This window comes from Orycteropus afer, unplaced genomic scaffold (assembly GCF_000298275.1).
Source record: "Orycteropus afer afer isolate SDZICR_OR568_19922 unplaced genomic scaffold, OryAfe1.0 scaffold00975, whole genome shotgun sequence".
In the NCBI taxonomy this organism is placed as follows: Eukaryota; Metazoa; Chordata; class Mammalia; order Tubulidentata; family Orycteropodidae; genus Orycteropus; species Orycteropus afer.
The window spans coordinates 226,303-250,318 of record NW_006922562.1 but is presented as its reverse complement, the minus strand read 5'-3'; the positions used below and the strand labels follow the sequence as shown (position 1 = coordinate 250,318).

At 43.0% G+C, this 24,016-nt stretch overlaps 1 protein-coding gene across 1 annotated transcript in view; it reads left to right on the top strand.

Annotated features, from left to right (window-relative positions):
- REPS2 (RALBP1 associated Eps domain containing 2) overlaps positions 1 to 24,016 on the top strand; it is a 171,719-nt gene that overhangs the window by 88,440 nt on the left and 59,263 nt on the right. The window contains 4 exon segments of the mRNA XM_042783369.1: positions 6,107 to 6,176; positions 8,039 to 8,092; positions 13,167 to 13,212; positions 16,641 to 16,777. Coding sequence (XP_042639303.1) covers positions 6,107 to 6,176; positions 8,039 to 8,092; positions 13,167 to 13,212; positions 16,641 to 16,777 — 307 coding nt within the window.

Here is a 24,016-nt window from a genome sequence, read left to right as displayed (position 1 = left end):
CACTCGTTCTGCTTAAGAACTGGAGATGATGATGAGCTAGATGCAGGGACCAGGATGAAGCAGAAAGTCAGAAGATAAGATGTCCTCACATATATTGGAAGCAGGCCACACCCCTTAGGAAACTTCTTTCAGCTAATTGGATGCTCATAGAACATCTCATCATGAGAGTAATTATATCACAACTACTTAAACTACTTAGAATCATGGTGTTGCCAAGTTGACATACAACCTTGACTATCACAAGTGCCTAACTATGAGCCTTAGTGGCACAGTGATTAAAGGGCTTGGCTGATAGCCAAAATGTTGGCAGTTCAAATCCACCAGCTGCTCTGTGAGAAAGAAATGTGGCAGTCTGCTTCTGTAAAGATCTACAGCCTTCGAAACTTTAATTGGTAGTTCTACTCAGTCCTGTAGGGTCACTGTGAGTCAGAATCGACTCGACAGCAGTTTGTTTGGTTTTTGGTAAATATAATATGCCTTAGTATAGATCTGTATGAGTTTATCCTGCTTGGGATTCTTTGAGCTTGGATTTATAGACTCATGTCCTTAATTAGATTGGAGAAATTTTCTCTTTCTTCCTTCAGATATTCTTTCTGTCCTTTTCTCTCTATCATCTCTGCATTTCCCATGATGGATATATTAGGTCTCTTGTTGTTGCCTCATAATTCCATTAAACTATTCTCAGTCTGCTTGAGCTTCTATCCTTATTACACTACACCATCTGTAATTGTAACCATTTTATCCTCTGATTCATTGCTTCTTTTTTCTCCTTGATTAAATGTGTTGCTGAGTCCTCCTATTGTGTTACTTATTTCAATTATTGTCCCTTTCAGTTGCAGTATCTTTCTTTTGATCTTCATTTTCTTTGTTCATTTTTTTTTTATTTCTTTTAACTCTTTCTGTATGTTTTCCCTTGATTCTTTAAATATGCTTACTTTTTTGTATTATGTTCTTTCCTTTTTTTTTCATTTTTCTTTTATCCCTAGATGTGCTTTTACTCCTTTTGTTATGTTCATTTGGATGTACCATTGTTTCTCTGTTCATGTGTGTCTTGAGCTGTTTTTGTTGGGGTGTTGGAATTTTCAAGGGTGTTAACTTTCTCAGTTTTCACCCTTGTTTGGTGTTTTTGCCACACTGTTTTCAGCCAAAACTCTTGGGCAGGCAGAACCTTCAGCCTTTGCTTACTGTTTCTTCTCCTCTGTGATAGTTCCTTTTCCCTCCCTGAATTTGAAAGTTCCAGGTCTCGGTTTTCAACTTTCAGTCTCTCTAAAACACACCATAGAACATGTTATGTTCAGTCTGTCCACCAGTGGGCACAGCCACTTAGGTGAGATATGCACTAATCAGTCTGTCCACCAGGAGGCACAGTCCCCCTGTTCGCCCCCTCCCCCAGGTCTGGTTATTGCTCCTTTCATGTCTCTACTTCTGCAACCACATTTTTAGTCATTAAACTCACACTTAGTGAGCCTTGTTCATAGCTGGTTTTTGTCCTTCAGTTATACCAGAGGCATCCTTCCCTGCTCTATGTTGTTGTTGTTGTTGTTATGTGCCGTCGAGTCAGCCCTGACTCATAGCGACCCCTCCTTGGGTTTCCAAGGCAGTATCACTGCAGAAGTAGGATTGCCCAACCTTTCTTCCGAGGAGTAGCTGGTGGGTTTGAACTGCCAGCCTTCTGGTTAACAGCCAAGTGCCTTAGCCACTATGCTACCAGAGCTCCCTCCCTGCTCTATGGGGGCTGCTTATATTGGAGCTGACATTTAGGAGAAGCACAGGCAGACTTTCCTCCATTTCAGGAGGGAAAAGGGCTAGGACTCTGCCAAAGGCCCGCCAAGAGATCTGTCTTGTTTGTTTCAGAGCCCCAGTGACCCTATGTTGATTGGTAGAGCAGCATCCCCTTAAGTGACCCACCTCCTGACTATAATGTAGGGAACCTTCTGTAGGAGTTCAAATCAGTCCAGCAGCCAACAGTTAGCAGTTGGATAAGGAGTTGTCACACTCTGGATGGCCCATCAGAAAGGCCTGCCTTGTACCTATCAAAGCCTGTCCTATAGTATGTTGGCTGTGGGTGCAGCCTTCACTCAAGGTGCGTGCTTCCTAGCACACAGCAGCCTCAGTGAGCAGCCCTCAGTGATGACTGGAATGGGGAAGAGAGAGACCCAAACTGATCCCAGGGAAGTCTGTCCTGTTGGTTTCATAGTTCTCAGCTGTGCAGTACACAGGGAAGCAGGTGCAGTGCTGACTATGGGAGCATACCTCACTCCAGGGGCCTCGTGTAGCAGTTTGCAACAGCCTGGCCACCAAGAAATGCTAGGTGGGGAAGGAGGTGTCACACTCTGGTCAGATTCCCATGGAGTTATGCCTTATTGCTATCAGAGCTTGTAGTGTATTGGGTCTGGGTGTATGTAGCCTCCGCTAAGGATGTCTACTTCCTAGCACTCATAAGCCCCAGCCAGCAATCCTCAGCAGTCACTGGAAGCGGGAACAAACAGATCTGAACTGACTTCTCAGGAGATCTGCTCTGTTGGTTTCAGAAACCTGAGCTATAAGGTATGCAGCAAGGCAGGAAGAGTGTAGAATGTGTGTTCTGGTTACCTAGTGCTGCTCTGATAAGAATATACTACAAATGGGATGGCCTTAACAAACAGGAGTTTATTCTCTTACAGTTCGGGAGGCTAGAAGTCTGAGTTCAAAGTGCCAGGCTCTAGGGGCTGTTGGAAAGTCCCTTGACTTTGGGCTTCAGCTCTGCCTCTTGCTCCCAGCTCACTGAAGCTAGAGGCATCTCTTCACTCAGGCAGCTACTGGCTGCTGAGGCTAACAAGCCCAAGGTCAACAAATAGCACAGTCCCGATGTTACCAAACCACACAGCAGGATTAATTCAAGTCCATTGTAAGTCCCAAGGTCGGCAGAGCAGGGCAGACTGCTGAACAATGACAAGGCTCCATGCAGGATTCAAGGTGCCATAAGCTAGAGACTATCCCCAAGGCTCCTCCTTATATACAGGAAGCAGACCACATCCCAAAGGCAGCTACTTTGCTGCTTGTGGTAGATCTCACCATGGAGCTGATTGCCAGTCTGATCATGGGGAATAACTACCACCAGCTGCCCAGCCACTCAACCAGGCCCAGCCAAGTTGACATACAAATTTAACTACCACAATGTGAAAGCAAACTCCACTGCATGGGCCTTATGTAGCAATTTGCAGTAGGCTTGCAGCCAACAGGGTCCAGGTAAGGGAGGTGCTGGCATACACCAATGGATCTGTGTGCAGGGAGGTTTAGCTTGTTGATTTTAGAGCAGAAGCTCTACTGGCTCGTTGTACAGGCAGGGTCTGTGGTAGTTAGGGAAGGAGGCTTCTTTTATGGGGCCTCTTCCTCAGTTCACAGCTGCTGGTGGCCCATGTGGCTGGGGGGAGGAGCAGGGATGGTGAGAGAAGTGATTTTCCTACCATGTTGTTGATTCATTGATCATTGCCTGTCTGCCATTCCCCATTGCTTTCCTCTGTGCTCTGATTTAGAGTCCCTCAGAGCTGAACACCATTTCTTTGTTGTGTTTTTTGCTGTATTTGTTGGGGAGAGTCAGAATGATGGTCTTTTTATACCTTCATCTTCCCATAATCTCAATATCAATTCTTTTGCTCCATGAACATGGGATGCCTTTTCATTTATTTAGATCTTTGTTTCTCTTAGAAGGTTCCTGAACCTTCCAAGGCTTGTAGTGAGGACCAGTGTTTTAAATGGCATGCCCATGTAACTGCTTGCCTGTGGCCCTCCCCCTAACACCTTGTTATTTGTGGTTTTAATGATTTTCTCTTGACAACCTTTGCAATGCCCTTCCACCAAAGTGCTTACTTGTAAAGAAAATCTAAACTCTCCATGTCCCCAGCAGCCTAAGTGTAACAGAACCAAAAAAAACCCAAACTCACTGCCGTTGAGTTGGATCCAACTCATAGCGACCCCTCCTTGGGTTTCCAAGGTGGTATCACTACGGAGGTAGATTGCCCAACCTTCCTTCTGAGGAGTGGCTTGTGGGTTTGAACCGCCAGCCTTCTGGTTAGCAGTCATATGCCTTAGGTACTATGCCACCAGAGTTCCCATGGGAAATGTTGGTGGCTTGGCCACAGGCACAGCCAGCCCCCACCGAGCCAGTGAGCCTGCATGACTGAGGATCAGAAAGGCATAGAACTTCTCAGTGTTTTCCACCTCTCAGATTCCACTGCCTTCCAAAATATTGTTCCTCTTCTTGTTGCACAGCCATACTTAAAAAGGGCTTCCTGCTCACATGTTCATGTTTAGATAACATAGGTAATGTGACCAGATTCTACTAGGGACTGTAGTTTGTCAAAATCACTGTAAATTATAGCTTATTTGGATGGATATTTGTCCTCACAGGTGGACTACATCTTGAATTTAGGGTTACCTCAACCTTTAGCCATTATTGTTCATTTCTTTCCCACCACAGTCATGAAGATAACTTCTATCTTTTGAGTTGCTGAGTTAAAAGCAGAGGCTACCTGTGAGGTTCACCCTTACTTGATTGTAGTTACCTGAGAGTTTGACTCAAATCAGGGACCTTCCTTTGGAGGCTATAAGGGCAGATCGGACCCATGGGCCGGTAGGGTGAGCCAGCTGAATGGACCAGGTTCCAGCAGAACATTGCCAGCTAGTGCGCCCAACTTCTAAAGGGCATAATTAACTCTAAAAATTATAGAAAGAGACCATCTCTTCTTGCTTTGGCCATTGGTCAGGATGAACATAAAACTGATTCTTCCAGCTAACCCTATGTGAAAATCAATTAACAAATGGTCCACTACTACAAGGTGTTCTGTTTCTAGGTTGTGATTGCCTGATAAATTGCTAGAGAATGACTGTTGATGACAGAGCAAATTTACATTCAGCTCCTTTCTTGTCATGTAAATGAATTTGGAGGGTCTTGCTTAAAATTTGTAATTTGCCACTTCAAAAATAAAACTGAGCTGGTATAAGAGGAAAAAAAAAAGAAATTACATTTGGAGGCTTCATTGTAATGCCAATAATTAGTTGCCTAAAGATTGTTAATTATAGATCAGGTTACTACCACATAGTTCTTATAACTCCATTCTTTGGAAAAATTTTAAAATAGAAGTAGTGCTCATCTTGCAGGGGTTGTTTGGATTCTGAGAGGTAGACCCATAGACTCTTTGGCACATCAGGCAGCATGTGATTTATTCTACTTCCTTTAAGTGTTTAAATGTAATCTGATCTGATTTTTTAAATATGCTCAAAACATACACAACATAAAAGGCATATATTGACCAGTTCTCCTCCCATTCCTGTCCCTCACTAATCAGTTACCCCTCGATTCTTACGTATCTTCTAGAGTTTATGTGTATAAAAAGCCAATAAGAATATATATTCTTCTTTAATTTCATCAGAAGTCTTAAGAGTCTCAAACTCACTGCAGTTGAGTCAGATCCGATTCATACCTACCCCTCCTTGGGTTTTCCGAAACGGCATCACTACGGAAGTAGATTGCCCAACCTATTTTAGAAGAAATAAATTAATATTAAGTAGACTTTAAATGGAATTTTAAAGTAATTCATCAGCTTTTATCTTCTTATAAGTGAAAAATCTTCCCATAAGTGCATTTGGACAAAATTTTGATCTGCTCATCAATAAAATTATCGTATTCCACAACAAGGAGGCCATTTTGTCAGAGTTGGCCACCCTTTGCTTAACAGATTGTGGTATATACCTAAATTACGGGGCCACTTGTCAGAACTTCTCTCTGCTCAATAGAAAAAGTACATGAAATACAGGTTTGTTCTTGGCTGAATGGGCAAATGCTATGCAATTCTCTGGCTGAATCCCAAGTTCTATTCTGATGTAATGTATGGTCTATAAACCTGCCTCAATCTGGTTTGTGAATTTTTCCCTCTGCATGTAAATTTTGAAATACAAATTAATCTCTACCTCAGTAGGAACTTAAAAAATAAAATAGTATTAAATGTCAGGGTTTACTGAAACCATAAATATTGGAAGAAATACTGCCTGGAACATTTTTATCATACATACATTTCATATAATTTCCATCACAATGCATATAATTCATATACTTTTCCTTTCCAAGAAGACATCTGTTAAGGACATGGCTGATTTCCCTATCCCTACCCAGGATGTGACTCTCGATGACAAACAAGGTATGAAAAAAATGAATTTTGTTCTTTTAAGGATCTTCTACCTATGTGTCCTCGTTCAAATCTCTCGAAATGTGTGGTTTCTGGAGCATTTGAGGATAGTTTTGAGTATGTGCACACACTTGGACTGTTGGCATGTTTCCACATAATCATAGTTCCTAAGGTGGTTATGGGAGTTTGAGTGCCCAAAGCCCCCTAACTCATTGGCCCTTGACTCACTGCTCACCCTCAGGCCACTGTGATACCTTGCATTGGAATCTGGCCAGCTAAGTAGAAAAAGACTGGCCACTGACAGAATTGAGAACTTCCTTAACATCTTGTGTTGACAGATATGATCCTAGAATCTGAGGAGAAATGCACCTTTGTACAAAGCTCTAATACCTGAGGAAGTTCTATTGTGGCCAGATTTTCTGTTCTTGGGCTATATCTGCCTCACTTTGGCTTTGCGAGAGTGGTTTTTTTGGGGGGCAGGGATATGATGTGGAGCCTAGCAACTATTTTGCCTATTTTGTGACACATGTAAGAAGCAGTGCAACACAGGGCTCCATGTTGTAGTTACCATTAAGCGCAGGGATGAAGTGGCCTGATAACTATCTAGAACAGCAAGAAGGACCCTCCCCAATACTTCTGTTTAATGCCTGATAATCTACCAGGCCCTTCCTCTAACCTTGCTGCATTCAGTCCTCAAAACACTGAATGGAGGCTCGTATATTTTATCACCTAAAATTTAAAGAGGGGGAAATGGATGCTCTGACAGTATGAATGATTTGCTTGGTTAGTAAGAAAAAAGAACTTGGACAAGAATCAAGATTTTGTTGATCTCAAGCTACCCTTCCTGCTAGTAACTGATGTTGATCCACTAACTACAAATGAGAGAGGCTTATCTGAAGGGTCTACATGTCAGTGAAGCTATTGAAGGTTTTATTATCGAAACCTACCATTTGTTCAGCTTTGTGTTGGAAAACTTTCTAAAAAATAAGTTTTCCATTAAGGAACAATAATTGCATGTTCTCTTTTTTAAATACTTGCTGAGGAGACGCAGACAGATCTGGGTATTGTCTGTAGCAGTGCATACTCTGTTCATTCTTTTCACTGTGGATACTTGGCCTGCACATTGGAATAACCCTAAGAACTCTAAAAATACTGAAGCCTAGACCCCAAGCCCAGAGATCGGATATAATTTGTCTAGGTGTCAGGAATGAAAAATCTACCCCGCAGGGTTTCCAGTGGCTGACTTGTCAGAAGTAAGTCCCCAGGCCTTTCTTCCAGGCAACCTCTGGGTGGACTCCAACTAGCAGCTATGCATGTTAACCATCTACACCACCCAGGGATTCCCAGCAGGAATGAAGGGAAAATTCCTGATGCTTTCTGGTAATGCTCTCCCTAGCCACTAGAGGTACACCCTCTGGAAAGTTAAAAGTATAGCTTTGTTCTCTGTAGGAGGAAAACCTATTTCCATAATCCAGGAGGTCTTTATTATTTTCGTGAATGCTCCACTTGATGGCAACTGGTTTTGTACCAACTTTTAGTGGTTTATTAAAAAAACCAAATCCATGCCGTCGAGTCGATTGTGACTCATAGTGACGCCCACTGGGTTTCCGAGACAGTGAAACTTTAAGGAAGTAGATTGCCCCATCTTCCTTCCTTGGAGTAGCTGGTGGGTTTGAACCACCAACCTTCTGGTTAGCAGTCACATGCCTTAGGCACTGTGCCACCAGAGCTCCTTTAGTGGTTTATGGGATCTGTTTTTGTAAGTGATAACTGGGGGTTCTTTGTTTTAATGTAATGTACCTCAGAAATAAAATGTCATTATTTTTTTCCTCCCCTTTCTCTTATTCCTTCAAAATAAAACAATACATCACTAGCTTTGAAAACTACTACAGATGAAGGCTCACCAAAGGATATGTCTGAGGATCCAGGTAGGAACAAACCTTAATTTTAATATACTTTCTATGTAATTCTTTCTAATTTACAAAGCTATAGTTTCAGCAAGAAGAATATTACTACCGCTCTGATAGTGTGTTTGTTTCTCCCTACATATTTCTCTTGTGTTTTATTAGAAGAAACCACTTTGGCTTTTTACTTTTCCTCTTTCTGGTGTGAGAAGAGGATAATTTCTTCTTTAAATTCCCAATTTAGGTTTCACTGAAAGGATAGCTCAGTTTAAATTTAGGGTCTCATTGGAGTTGAGATGATTTCAGCGAACTACGGCGTTTCATGTGGAGTAAAGACCTGATGGGGTAGGTCAGCTGGAGGCCTGGAGCTGATAATTGCCATTTCCAAAGTGAAAATCTCAAATATTTTCATTATACCTAAAAACCAGGAAAGAAGTGGTGGTGCAGTGGTTAAAGCTCTTGGCTGCTAACCGGAAGATTGGCAGTTCAAACCTACCAGCCGCTCTATGGGAGAAAGATATAGCAGTATGCTTCCGTAAAGATTTAATAGCCTTGGAAACCCTATGGTACCAATCTCCTCAGTGCTATGGGGTTGCTGTGAGTTGGAATTGACTCGACGGCAGTGGGTTTAATTTTGGTAAACACCAGGAAGTCATGTATGTGTCTTACACAAGTAGTGGATTTATTACTGGTTACTCCAAGAATAATAATAAGAGTTGAGTTAGTCTAGTTTCTTGAACACTTGGAACTGTGTCTGTGCAGCCAGTGGAGAATGACTGGGCCTTGTGTCCTCAACTCTCTTGATGACAGCACCATTGAACCACGATACACCCTAGTTAAAAAACTGTCCAGGGAAGGTGTGACTGTTTTGTACTCTGGTCATGAGTATATGAAAGAAATTGCCACTTTCTCTTTTGCTGTTATATCCCTTATATTAGTAAGAAAATCATTTTGTTGTGATTAACTAGCTGTCTTCCCACGCTTCTGGTTTAAAATTGAAATAGTGGAATCAATATGATGTTGAGGCTTAAGTTGTGGTAAAATGTTTTCCAGACACCAAGTTCATTCAAGGCTTAAATGAGAGGAAGAAGAAATGGGGAGAAGGGTCTGAGAGGGAAGAGGAGAGAAACAGAGGATGAATATGAATTTGAGTGAGAATCTGTATTTTTCGGAAGCTCCTCAAGTGATTGTGATATGTAGCCTATTCTGGGAACTGGTACCTCTGGAGAGGAGTGTCTGGGTGGCACAAGCACTGCTAACCAGGAGCAGTTCTACTCTGTACACATGGGGTTGCCATGAGTTAGAATCAGCTCCATGGCAACCAGCAGCCATCATAACCTCTGGAAGGTGATGTTAAGAAATAGAAAGTTAAGGCTGTGGAACCAGCATGATTCCAAAAGTGGTGTGAATTCCAAGCTAAATTTTGCCTTTTGAAATAGATTCGAATTCATTGATCGTAGGGGGAACACGCTCTATTTGTGTAGATGAAACCTGAGGTTGGTTCTTCCCACCTCAAATTTTGGAGCCAAACTAGATGCATGCCAGTTTTTGAAAACTTCATGCTGTAGTTTTAGTCAAAGCTATTTAAATTTGAGGAGTTGAAACTGGTGCCTCTCCAACAGACTTGGAGGCTAATAAATAACTTTTTTTTTTTTTTCTGGAGAGTTTAGCATGAGCATAAAGTTTTCTTTGGGGCATGTGCTTAAGGATCATGTGTAACATCCTCTCATTGAATAAGACAAAGCGACATCAAGCAAAACATACTAGGTGGGACACAGTGCGTGAAGCATACCTGAATTGGGTTTTCATGTTCTACCTGGGAGCATGCTATGTGTTTCCTTAATCATTCTTCCTGCTGCTGCCCCTTTCTGGAGGCTACAGGTTTCCTCTTGTATCCACTCCATGACAAGCCTTGTGTGTTCTGAGAAGTTGCCATTCTTCCATTGTCTTCCCAGCTAAGTGAGAAGCAATCATCCATCAGTTAGTTGCTCCTACCTGAATGCACAATACAATGTGCCCTTGCTGTTTTTGCAGATAGTCACACATACCATATGATGAGGCTGACTTCTAGGGGCTTCAAGGCAGATGGAAGCATTAATAGAACAGTGGTCTCTGGCCTTTTCTAGTTTGAAACCTATGGAGATTGACCAAGACCTGCCTGGGAGATCTGTTTCCAGGTTGAAGGAGAAGCAGCACCCCCTGCTCTACTCCTCCACAATTGTTGGTATTAATGCTAATGATGGTGGTGATGGGTGGTGGATGATACACAGGTAGTGCTGTGTTATCAGGAAATGGGGCTGTTTCTTATGAGCTCATTTTCCTTATGCTATTACCCTTTGAACTGCTGAAAATGTATATGTAAGTGGAGACCAATAGAATTCTTAATGTTGCCTTCCAGCCTAATTCAGCAGAGCACACTGCACGGTGGGGATCTTTCTCTTGGTGCCTTTGGGTCATACTGAGGTTTAGCAGGCTGTTCACCCTCATACTGTGGTCTCCAGACTGCTCTTGGTGATTCTGCCCTCTTTGGCAGCAATCGTCTAATGATTTTAGGTGTAAAACAAGTTCTGTCCTTCTCCCATCTGTACCTTCTTTGCTGTTCCAGAAGGAGCTAAATTTAGAAACTGGATTCCTAAGCTTGAATAATTAGGAACTTTGTTTATGCATTCTGTAACAGTAATAATTTATCATTTAAAAATACACTTAGTTTTCAAAATATCTTCAAGTTTCTTATCTCTCCCAGTGAGGCGCAGGGCTACATTTTTATTATCTTCATTCTGGAGGTGAGGAAACTAAGATTCCAAGAGGTATCAGCAAGTTCATACCATGGCCAGGAAGAGAACCTACACTTCAGGACTCCTGGCCTGATCTCTGGGCTGCTCTCCCCACTCCTCCTCGTCACCGTTAACCCCATCTGTCTGTCTGTGTTTATCTCTCACCAACATGGCTCGCCCTTCCTTCCATACCCATTCCTACCCCAGCAAAAAGAAAAAGATAATGGCAACTGACAAAGGAATTAACAGTCACCATAGCTTGGTTTGGGGAACAGTATTTTAACACAGCCAGGACTCCTTCCTATGGACACCTTGAGAGCAGGGCCCTGACAGAGAAGAGGGGCACGGAGCCTGTGGTGGGCAGCCTGTTCAGAGGGCTCCCCCAGCCCTGTGGTGAGTCCATTACACTCTGTTCACCTGGCCGCAAGGCAGCTCCCTGGGTGGGTGGAGCTGCTCCCCTTTCAGATCCATTCTCTGCTGCCTGGAGTCTGTAGGAGGGAGGTGTTTTTCCATCCACATCCAGGTGCATGTGCATGACATTGGCAAGAGGGGACTTGGACACCGCGCTTTCCATGCTGGCTTTTGAGGCTGTGGCTGTGTTGCGGAGGGTTGAGGTCTAGAGATGTGTGTGTCCTCATTACAATAAGCCAAAGTGCTTAGATTGGGAAGATGCCCCTAACACGCAGCTGACCATGTCTCAGGGCATGCAGATTGGTGGTGTGCTTTGTCAGCATTCCTGGGGGTTTTCATCTCCCCTTTCTGCCCTGCTTATATAACCGAAGGATTTTAATGACTGTCATAAATTCAGGCTGCTTATCTCTGGAGCATTGTGTAAGAGAATGGGATAATGCAGGGCAGTATTTTCTTCCTGAAAGATTTTGTGCACACACGTATAGGTGTGTGTCACTAACTTCCACGATATGTTCTGTGAAAGAGGACATTAAGTGATCTGGACATTGTGTGAACACCACATTAAAATCTTATGGGAGCCCACTTGCAGTTGTCCTTGCTGCTGCTGCTGCTGCTGCTGCAGCCACTGGTGAAGGCTGAAGGAATGGGTGATGACAGTAGTGCTGGCTGAGAGAACAGGGGCAGGAACGGAACAAGAGGAGGTGAGCAAGGAGGGAGAAGAGCATGCCCAACCCAACTCGCTGTTCATCAGCTTGAGCAGCTTGAGCAGCCTGGGCCTACAGCCCTGGCCACTGCCTGCCTGCCGGACAAAGCCTGCAAGCCTGCACCCAGAGCCGGGTCCTCTGCCTCACCTGCCTGTATCCCACTCGTCAGCCAGAGCTGTAAGAGTCTGGGTTTTAGGTCTTTAAAACCATTAGGGGAAAATAACAAACAAAAGAAGAGCTTTCTCTTTTAAAAAGCCAGCCAAACAAACAAGAAGCAAAAGCTTACGGAACTAGAGATATATATGCAGTTGGGAGTTGCCCAATCAGATGTTAAGCGATGTATACCTGTACATAAATTACATTGTTCCTGTTCCTAGTTATTAGCACTTTCTCTATGAACTTTTCTGATATTTCATGATGAAAAAATTTCAGTGTTTGCAAAACCTCAGCATAGCTATTGATTCCCAAAGTTATCTAAACGATTGGAAGCATAAATAAACTGAGGATTCGTGTTTTTGTAAATGTTTCAAATTAATGATTTCATTCCATATTTGCTATATGATTTGGTCATAGAGACAGGGGGCACAAGACTGTTTTCTTATTGGAAAAGCTGCATAGCTCATTTCAGCTGACTTGTGACTGATTGCTCGTGGCCCTGCTGCTCGGATAGTATAGTTTAAGAAATATGGAGCCGAAAGGTTTATACATGGAAGGAAACTTTCTTTGTTGGTTAGCAGGGATAGGAGAGGAGGGCAGGAAACACTGCAAAAATAAATAAATAAAAAAGAAATACGGAGCCCAAGAGATTTCTCCCTAGCCTTCAGGGCGGACTGGTTTAAAATCTGATGCTAGGCTATCCTGATCAGCCAAGATACCCTCCAGTATGAACCATCATTATGCAAAACAAATAACCTCTTGAAAAGGTTGTCTTTTCAGATTGGACTTTCTTTAGTAATCGGCATAGATTTGAGGTAGTCTTCTGCTGAGAGGAAAAATGTGTTGCTTTTCCTTTCCCTGTCATTGGTGTCTTTAGTTTTAGAAATAAAGTGATGAAGTCATGAGATGTGGAAGGCATCCAGATTCTCCACATGGACACCGGTGCCTCGTGTTTACCTATTGCTGTGTTCTGTACTAGCCCAGGTGCTGCACATAAACCTGTTTAACTGCAGAAATGAAACCCAAGCAAACAACAAATAATCTTTGTTTCAGCAACTCCTAAGGATTCCAACAGTCTCAGAGCAAGACCAAGATCCAGGTAGTGTTTGTTTAATTTCTGCTTTAATGTGCTTTGTGCCCTGACCTTGCCTAGGCATAAAACCCCCAACTCAAAAGCCAGCCCATGCTTTCTTCTTCCTTTAGAATGGAAAATTAGAACCTGGGTAATTTCACTAGTTGGGTGTGGTTCCATTGGAACACATAATGATGCTGGGGAGATGCTTCACTTCTGTTTTTATTCTAGAAAGTGGTGGTGGATGCTCTCTGGTCCCCTGACCTGAAGAGGTAGGCTGTGCGATTATGACCCATTTGTCACAGGACGATAACCAATAGGGAGAAGGAGCATTGAAAAGAGGGGAACATGATTATAAGGTAACTAACACTGATTCCACAATGAAGTCAGCACCAGAAAGAAAGAGGTATGAGGGATAAATCTAGACTAGGAAAAGGAAATGGGTGTGACTGTGTCAACGAGGACTGAAGTTTCTTCTTATCAAAGTCAGGTAAGCAGAGTATATGGTCTGTTTGAGCCCCTCTTAGAGTCTTTCTTTTGCTTCTTCGTTTTTCAATAAAGGAGAGTAGAAGAGGGAGAGTGAGGCAGTGCTCTGCAGAGAGGAGCAGAGGAAGGGTAGCCTTCATCAGTCCAAGACGTGATGGTCCTGAGAGGACCGTGCCTGGTAGAACTGAAGTGCAAGGTCGAGTACTGTGGGTGTGTGTGGCCTTGCTAAGTTCCGCGTAGACTCTCCTGACGTTTTTCCTCCTCTTGCTGGTAGACATACTCCTGAAAATGTGGATTTAATTCTAATCATATTTTCTATGCTTGAAATACCAATATTTAAGGAAATCTTGTCTCTGTGTAAAGCAAAGAGTTATCCCTGAGTTTATCTTTTACACCTGGATTTTCCAACTTGGGTTTTTGTTTCCTTGTTTATAGCAGGTGTTGATAACTGTGTATTGTAAAAATAGTAAATGGAGTCACTCGTTTTGGTAGGAAAAGGGTGTAGTCACTGCTTCTCTCTGTGGCATGCCATTGCTCATCCTGTAGAGGGTGAGCAGATCTCCCGCATGTCAGTCTGTGTTGGTTTGGGGACGGAGAGCACTGCCACCTCTTCTCTCCTGGCGGAAGAAGCATCTTTAAATGCAAAATCTGCTTCTGTAAACTATGTTAACCATGAACTGACCTTCTCACTTTTTATTCCTACTGCTCTGTCCTTGCTCCCCAAGCAAGTGAAATTACAAAATCTCATAGTCACATATTCTGGTATTAATGTGTTTTACTAAATTATATATACATATATATGTATACACATATAAAAGAGATTTGTCTCCTGGTCTGATGAAGTTTTTATGGTTACTATTCCCACCTGGGTCTCAGACCAAGACAATCAAATAATTTTATCTTCCTTTTTTACAATAATAAAGCTTTATTGAAATGTAAAGGGAAAGTCAGCAGTCTAGTAACAAACTATAGAAATGGTCCTTGAAAGTATGGTCTAAAAATCACCATTCTGACACTACTACAGTCATCATTTTGTTGATTCCTTGCACATTTATATTTTAATTGGTTGTAGTCATACAATCTCACTTACTTGATATTCAGTAACTTTCCATATGAAAGTATAAGTATGTAGATTATATATGGAAATGACATGTATGGTGTGGGATATATATGCATGCACAGTGAAACCTGTGAGAGCCGGAACTTGATAAGAGTGCCGTGTTTCTCCAGGTCTCAAAAATTCTCTGCCTTTGACAAGGTGTAGTCTTACCACTTTTCTGTCACTGTCTATTAGCAGAAAGCGTTTGAGTTTTCCTTCTCTGACAGGCATCTGCCTTACACAGGTTCTGGCTTTCACAGGTGTGTTTGTGTGTGTGGATTTATATATATTTCTTGAGTGAAAGATGTCACTAACTCAACTTCCGGCATAGAAAGTTCTTTGAATTTCTGGTTAGGGTCTCTCATTTCCTTTTGAAGTTACGAGTTCCCCTGTAAACACAGCAGCATTTTACTCCGCTTGAAAGTGTCCAAACACTCTTCCCTGCTAGTTCCTGCAGGCCTTCTTGCCTTGTCTGTCTTGGCAGTTGTTACAGAGACTATCCTAGAGTGTATCACATGGCAGTGTGACAGCTTTGCTAAAGATTGCAACCTGACGAGAGAGACAAAAACCTCATCTTCCACAAAGAAATGTTGAACTCCAAAACGGCTTGGCCAAGAACGGAGGGAGCTTAGTCATAGTGGTAGACTGATTTGACGAGTGCCACTCACTCTGATGGCTCAATATGAGGAACGGTTTTCTGAGATGAATGTGTCTGTAAGACACGTCTCTAACAAAAAGGCTGTTTTTCCTTGACGTGAAGTTAGTGAGAAGCTGCATAGCACAGATGTACCCATGCACCTCCTAAGTCCTTTTCTTGATCATATATTGGAAATGTGTCTTTAAGCCTGTTCCTCAGTGATAGCCCAATGTACTGAGGTTGAATTAATTCAGAAAATAAGTGCTCTCTAGTGTACATTCTAGCTGCTGTTGCCAAAGGAGCTCTTCCTTGGCTCACAAGGCAATAAAAGAACATTTTGTAAGTGGAATTGTACCTGTGTACAAATAGCTTACTAGCTATTTGACCTTTGGCAAATTACTTTGTTCCTTTTTCTTTAATGTCATAATTGGAGTTACAGTCTCCAGATTTACCTAGTTAGTTACTGCCTTGCTCCAGATTAAGGAGCTCTGGTGGCACAGTGGTGAAGGCATTTGGCTACTAACCAAAGGTCACCGGTTCAAACCCTTATGCTGCTCCTCGGGAGAAAGATGAGGCAGCCTGCTTCTATAAAGATTTATAGCCTTGGAAACCCTGTGACAGTCACTGTGAATCAGAACTGACTCGATAGCAGTGAGTGGTGAGTTTGTTACAGATTGAGGGAGAAGGTTCAAGTGAGGCTTTTGCTTGGGAAGTTTCCAAAATAACCTCTGTTCCTTAGGGCATGAAAGCCTACGCTGCGCCACCTGATTGGGTGTGTTTTCCTTTCCTGAATTTCATTTGTGGCACATTCCCTTGCACATTTAGTCCTTACCTTCAGCTTATCTGTCCCAGTTCCATATGTACATATGATACTGCATTTGCATGGGAACAGGAGAGAAGTTCTGCACTTAATACCATGAAGCCCTTCTCTTAAAATATGGACATACCTAAGCCAAACGGTTCACCTGCTATTCTTGTTAACCATTCCAATAGACGCTGATTTGGATTTACATAAAACTTTTCCTGTTTTGTACATTTAGGTCTAAGGAGTTTAAAAAGCTCCTGGTGCATGGTTAGGGTTTGGCTAATTCTTATACAGTGTGACTTCTGCTGGGGGAGCTTGTCAGCCCTTTACAGTCATTCTGACTTTGGGGGCATTTTCCATTTCCAGATCCAGCTGCCAAAAGTAAAGTTTTGCCATTTCCTTTCTGACCCTCCCTTATTTTGCTGCAGATCTTACTCTAGCACCTCCATAGAAGAGGCCATGAAAAGGGGCGAGGACCCTCCTACCCCGCCACCGCGGCCCCAGAAAACCCATTCCAGAGCTTCCTCCTTGGATCTGAATAAAGTGTTCCAGCCCAGTGTGCCAGGTGAATCTGCACCCCAGCCGTTGACCTTCTTGTTGGAGCCACTGGGTGTGTGTCAATCCCAGAGGCCTTTGGGGCTGCAAAGGAAGAGCCCATCTGGCCATTTCCCCCCCATTGAGGGTTTTGCATTACTATGGTATTGTGGGCTTTACACTGTATGGTATTGTGGGGAAGGGAAAGACAGTTCTAGACAGATACATAGCACATGTATCTGGAGCATTGCCCACACTTGCTATGGATCAAGAATTAGAAAATTCTATAGCGAGAGGGTAAAAATGTTGACACTCCAAACAGCCCCACATGAGTGGTTGAGGTGTTACTCTCAGCATCATGGTAACTTGTAAACAAAGTTGCTCTCTTATCATTTCCTCAGACACTTGTATAGTTCCTGTTTGAAAGACCTTGATGATAACTGGCATACTGGAACCTTCTCCTGTATTTATCCTTGTGGAGAGAGATCATATGTCCTGAAGGGTTTAATGCTAAGGGGGGTTCTAAATCTGACTGACGGTTAGGTGGTTGGTGAAGGGATCTAGGGCAATGGCCCCTTCAAGGAGGAGGTACTAAGGCTTCTGGATTGGGACTTTGTTGTACCAACTTCTGTACAACTAGAGGTGGGGGAGGCCAGACGGGCCTGTCTGATGATGTCCACCTGAGAATCTGCGGAACAGAAGATGAGAACCATAGCTTTGCCTTAGTGAAAGTGATAGAATACGGCACCATCCCAAATGTTATTTTGGGAGCAACAAGGGCTTTTCCACTGACTAATGCAGGCAAGCTATAAATACAATTATTTCCTGGAACTCTTTCTGTATCGATGTGCATTTTAAATCAAGCCAGAGTCAGATGCTAGTGATTTGAAGATTATTATCTTTTCTCCTAAAGCGAGAAAAGACTCTCCTTGGCTGACGTATCAGCGTGACCTCAGTGTCCAGCAGAGCACAGCAGGTTTTATTTGTTCTAATAAAGTCCTCTCCTCATAGTAAAGTTAGAGATTGTTTTTTAATACACTAGAATCTGGAACTCCCCAGGAAATTTGATTCTCTGCCATGAGTTCATCAGGCAAAAATTTTGCCTTGAATTTCCCCCTCCATACTTTGATCTAAATTCTGGCATAATTTCATAGTAAGTGCTGTTTGGGCTGAGGGCAGCCACAGATGATGATGCTATAAAAATTCCACATGGCTAGTGGATTGTGAGCTGGACGGTTGTCACACAGATGCAGGAAGATTGAGACAATCTGCAGGTATCTCAGTACCTCGCCCTTGCAAAGGAGGGAGGCTGGACAGTGTCCACATGTCTCAGGTTTTGTACCCAAGCTAGGAGATGCCAGCTGGGTTTGAGGACTGATGTCCTGGGGTTTTTAAGACATCCTGTGCTATAGAGGAAAAGATAAAAGTGGAGGTGGAACCCAGCTCAACTGCTTATTTATGTGGAGTTTTAGGCAAGTGGTCTCATCTTTCTGCATCCCAGAGTCCTGCTCTGTAAATCAGAGCTGGTGCTCCTTGACCCTGTGAGGCTTCAGGAAGCCAGTAAACATCATCTGAATCGCACCAGATTTGGCACACACACCCCGTCTCCCCCTCATGTGATCTCATGTTACAAACAAGGCAGAGGTTCTTAATGACTTTATATCCATATCTTTGTTGCTGGGTTAAAGGCTCTAGACATGCAGAGTGTAGATATGTTGCCCAACTGCGCTGTAGAAAACTCGAGCCTGTCGACTCACCCCACCAGCAATGTTGTCTGACAGTGTTTCATAACCACTTGCCACTACCGGTTAGCATCCATCTTTTTAGTCCTTACCAGTCTGGTAGGTGACAGTTTACATTTCACTGATTCCTGATGAAGCTAACCATCTTTTCATTTCATTTTTGGCCATCCTTACTTTCTTGTTTGTTTTGTTGCCTGTTCAGAAGACTCACCCAGCTTCTGTGGCTCCATCTCTCTTTGCCTAACCGCAGAGACCACTTCACATTGGCCTCCGTGGTTCTGAGACTCTCTTACCTCAGACGCTTGGGTGGGAGTTGGGCATGTTGATGCGAACTTACTGCTGCACTGGGCCATTGTCCTTCCAGCCCCTGCAGCCCCCTCCTTCTGCCCACTTTATCCCTTAAGACAAACTCTACCAGGACCTCCTCATTTATAACAATGGAATAAGAAAGAAAGGTATAAAAGAGAGGGGAGGCACATGTGAAATGAAACAAAATGTGGACTTGAGCTGAAAGTGAAAGACAAAAATGAAGCTAACGTTTCAAACGAGATTCACAGGATTGTGAAAGCCAAGTGAATGAGGCTGAGTTGCGGAGGCAGAGAGGACTGAAGTGGAATGGTGGGATGGAAAGGAGGTGCACGGTGCTTGAACGGAAGAGGAAAATGAAGAGGGCGCAAACAGAATAACAGACTTGAGACTCAGGCAAGGAGAGACCACAGGCACTCAAATTAGGGTTTGGGTAGGTTTTAATGGAATTGCGTAGAACTGGGGGCATGAATGCCTCTGAATTTATGGAGGTGGGTGACACAATAGGGGGGGAAATAACAGGCTGATTTTGAATGTACATCTGTATAAATGCACAAGACTAACTTTGGAAGTGATGGGACAATTGGCTTAAACTTTGATATCTATGAAGAGAGTTGAAGAATGTGATTCATAGGAACCTAGACTGCCCCAAGGAGACCCTGGGTGGTTAATATGCTCATCTGCTAACTGAAAGGTTGGAAGTTCAAGTCCACCTAGAGGCACATTGGAAGAAAGCCTGGTGAGCCACTTACAAAAAACCAGCCATTTTTCCCCTGTGGAGCACAGTTCGACTCCAACACACATGGGTTGCCTGGAGTCGGGATTGACTTGATAGTGTCTCGTCTGGTCAGACTACCCCGGGGTTCTAAGTACTGCCATCAAACTGAAAGTGTTCACAAGGAGACGCTGCTATGATTTGGTCATTGTGGGTAATTGAGAGTTCACCATTCATGATAGCTATTGGACCAATCTCTTCACAGACCCAAATAGCTGCTAGTTTTGAACAGCAATAAAAATGTGCAAGAACATCTTAAGTCAGTGACGAGACATGTGTACAAAAGCTGGAGGCTGTCAAGCCCGGGACTTGCTCAGTGAGAGTTAACTTTTATAGCACTATACGTATAGTCATGAAATACCTTTATTATTGCAATTCCTGTAAGAAAAAGCACACTGTAAAGTCAATACTTTCTGGACCTGAACCTCCTTTTCCTCACGGAAGCAGTTGTTTTCATGAAGTAATTTTTGGATACAAGGGGTTTCTTTTGTTCCACCATGTGGTATGGTAAACTCCCCTTTTTTCACTCTTGATTATGACCAGGCCTTCCATAGCCGTGCCTAAGGCTGGCAGCCTTGAGTTAGATGGTAACAAGAAGAAGCCTCTGTGCTTATCCGCCACAGAGCCCTGTTCCAGTCTTTTAGCTTTAGCATCCGAGTGGCAGAGGGGCAGAGAGTGTGTGGAAGAGAGAGCTGTTCCTCTGGCGCATTAAGCACCAGACCCTGAACTTTCATCACTGTCCGTAGAAACTTACTGGGGAAACCTCGTCCCGTGGATATACCTTGCTGCCAGATGGCTGGAGGTGGAGTCCTTCCCTTCTAGGCAGTCACTTCCCAGAAACACCTCTCTTCCTGTAAAAGAGGAGGATGGATGTTGGGGGCAGCCTTTACCACCACACCCCATTTGGCCAAATACATTGCAGTTCACAAGGTTAAAGATGTTGTCATGGCTAAAGAAAACATAGCCATGGGTAGTTTCTGCCTGTGTGCCTCTGGGTGGGTAATTTCCTCACTCTGCTTTTAACATCCTGATAATAAGAACTTTAAAAGGTAAGTCCATGGTTAAGAAATTATGGTGCATCTACAGCATCTTATGAAGCTGTTAAAAAGTACAGGGCAGCTGTATATGTGTAGTAGGTAGAAAGATACCTGCTATAAATTAAGTGGAAAAGGCATAGTTTAGAATACATATGTTTGTAATGTACAAACAGTTTCAGATGGAGACTGGTAAAGGTGGTCACCTGTGAGGAAAAGAAGAGGGTGACTAGGGATAGAAATGGGAGGAAGACTGACTTTTCACTGAATACCCATTTATCACTTTCTAATTTTGCATCATTTGCAAATACTACGTATTGCAAAAAAAAAAAAAAGTGTTTTAGTTGATACCTACAGTGACCAGATGATACCTGAGAGTGCCAGAGATGTCCTTCCTGGCTGAGGTTACCTAGGCCAAACGTGCTTCTAATTCTGTACTAACTGCTACCACCTGCTAGAATGTAGCTGAAATGACAGAAAGCATTCTGGGGCATTCTTCAAGGCTCTGATAGTTTCTTTGGATTCTTTATTACCTCCTCAGTTACCTCCCACCCCTACATTGAGAAATAGTTTCAGAGTACTTCCCAGGCCTCTACTGGGAGGTGTACAGTTGGGAAGGCTCATGATCAGGTCTGGGTCTTAACTAGGGTTAAGGTGATGTGTGTTTATTGAGCAACAAACTGACAAGAGTCTGTTCTGGGTGTTGTACAAATGAATATTTCTTTCTGCAACTAGAGAAATAGGTAAACCCCTTGGGAGAAGATACCAGGAGATTTTGGCTTTAGCTGATTGTTCTATGTCCTGTATTTCCTGTAAAGTAGTAGGTAGCTCTAGGCTTAATCTGAATTGGGGTTTGATTTGTGGCCAGAATACTTCCTAGTGATGCTGTGCACTTCCTGTTGCTGCACATTAGGAAGTCTCTGATGTGTAATGCCTCTTTGTTTGTGAGGTTTGATTGATCATTGTGTTCAGGTAGTATCAGCCTGATCCATCCATTATGCAATGATCCCCAACAGGCTTTCACAGTCTAGATCCACTGATATGTTGGTAAATGTCAACTTTTGTGGTGTAAGCACTCATACCATGGCCAAGTTCATGCTACTTGTGTGTCACTGAACGTGGAACTAGGAGTCGATGGATGTAATCTGTCCTCACAAGCTGGTATAGGTTGTTTCCAGCAAACTACAGCTCAGACCCATTATTTCATTGGGAGTTACAAAATGGTGATACTCTTTATTTTTATCCAGCATTTATGAATTGGGACTGTGATTTATTTAACCATCTTCCTATTGTTGGCCATTAAGCTTATGACTGGTATGAAGGTTGTAGGTGGAAGGAAGACCATAAAATGGTATAATTCTCAGTACATCAGTGAATTTCTTATGTGCCTCTGAGTTTATAGAATTACACAAAAACTGAAATAGATTTCAGTGATGGTGACCAGGAAAAGTGTCTTACTCATTCATCCAACATTAACTGTATGCTTGACATGATAGAGAATTCTAAGAGGAATATGGATATGGCCTCAAACCCTGCCAGTCAGTGTTACAGTTAAGTTACATGTGATTGTGAGAAAGATGCTGAGCCTGAGGGGTTTCTAGCCAGGATGGTCTGTGGCTGTATGGGGGATGGAGCACAAAGCTGTTGAGCTAAACTTTGAAGGCTAGAGATGATTTTTGGAGTGAGATTCTCTCGATTCTTCCTTGACATCTACCTTGGCTCACTTCTTGCTATCGTTGTCTGGGCTACTGTAGTAATCTGTGATCTAGTTGGCTTGCTTCATTCTTTCCTTCATAGAGCAACAGAACTAGTTTCTTACAGCACAGCTATGATGTCACTTCCCTACTTGAAACCCTTTAGGACCTGCTATGTAAGCAACAAATTCCTTTGTTTTGACAACTGGACCTGAAGTCATGGGGACACCTGCATTTAGTAAGACACACAGCACCATGGCTCAGCATGCCAGAAGAGGAGTGTATTTCAAGAAGGAAGTGGAAGCCAGAAGTCTCAAATCTGCTGACTGACCAAGAATAAGAGAGACTCAGGGAGAAGGAGTTTGTAGACTAGGGCCTTTGGAAGACTCAGGAGAACAGTCCCATTGGATTGGTAGGGTTCATCCAGATTGTAAAAGGTTGGAGAGTGAGCGAGAAACTATGGTGTAGAGTAGTTGTCATTGCAAATCCATTTGAAATGTTTATATTTCAGACTTAACAGTTGGTCGGATTATGTTACGGTTTTCAAAATCATGGTGCAAAAGAGAGTGTTTCAACATAATAGACCTTTTCCGGATTGCTTTAGTTGTTGATTTTGCAGTATCTCTTTTCCTTCCTTGGTTGTTGATTTTGCAGTATCTCTTTCCTTCCAGTGCACACATATACACCCCTAATAATTTTAACCAAGCTAAGGACTTTAAGATGGGAGCTCTGGTAGCATAGTGCCTAAGGCACTTGACTGCTAACCAGAAGGCTACCGGTTCAAACCCACCAGCCACTCCTCAGAAGGAAGGTTGGGCAATCTACTTCCGTAGTGACACCGCCTCGGAAACCCAAGGAGGGGTTGCTATGAGTCGGGTCCGACTCGATGGCACATAACAACAACAACAAGAACTTTAAGGAGTCTGTGGATAGTGCAAGTGGTTAACGTGCTCTGCTGCTAACTGGAGGATGGGAGGGTCAAGTTCACGCAGAGGTGCCTTGGCCAGGCAGTCTACATTTGAAAAATAGACCATTGAAAACCTTATGCAGCACAGTTCCACTCTGACACATGTGAGGGCGTCATGAGTCAAAATGTACTCAGTGGCAGCTTTTTTTTTTTTTTTTTTAAAATAGTTTAACAGTAAAATAGGAGAAATGCACTTACGTGAATACACTGTCAGACATGAAACCAGAGACCTGTCTTTTACCAAGGTTAGATCTCATGCATGTTTATCTCTTAACTCTGCTGATGTCTCCATCTTGCACCTAGTTAACCTTTATCATATATCCCATGGTACAGGAAAAGGGAATTATTCATAAACATTGGTAAATAAATTCTAGAACCATAGAGTCAGTGCTAACAGAGAACTTAAACATCTTCTCAGCCAACTCTCTGATACTACAGAGGAAGAGACTGAGATCCAGAGAAGAATATTAACTGTTTTGTTGTCCATGAGAATGCCTTGAAGAACAGAATCCTTGGTAAAATAAGTTTAGTGTTGGAGGAAGCAACCAGCGTTAATTGAGGGGGCACGCAGTTTACCTATAAGGAATAACACCAATAAATCTCTGAAACAAAAAGATGTACTGTTGTTGTTGTTAAGTGTCGTCGAGTCGTTTCCGACTCATAGCGACCCCATGCACAGCAGAACGAAACACTGCCCGATCCCGCGCCAGCCCCATAATCCCTGCTATACTTGAGCCCATCATCGCAGCCAC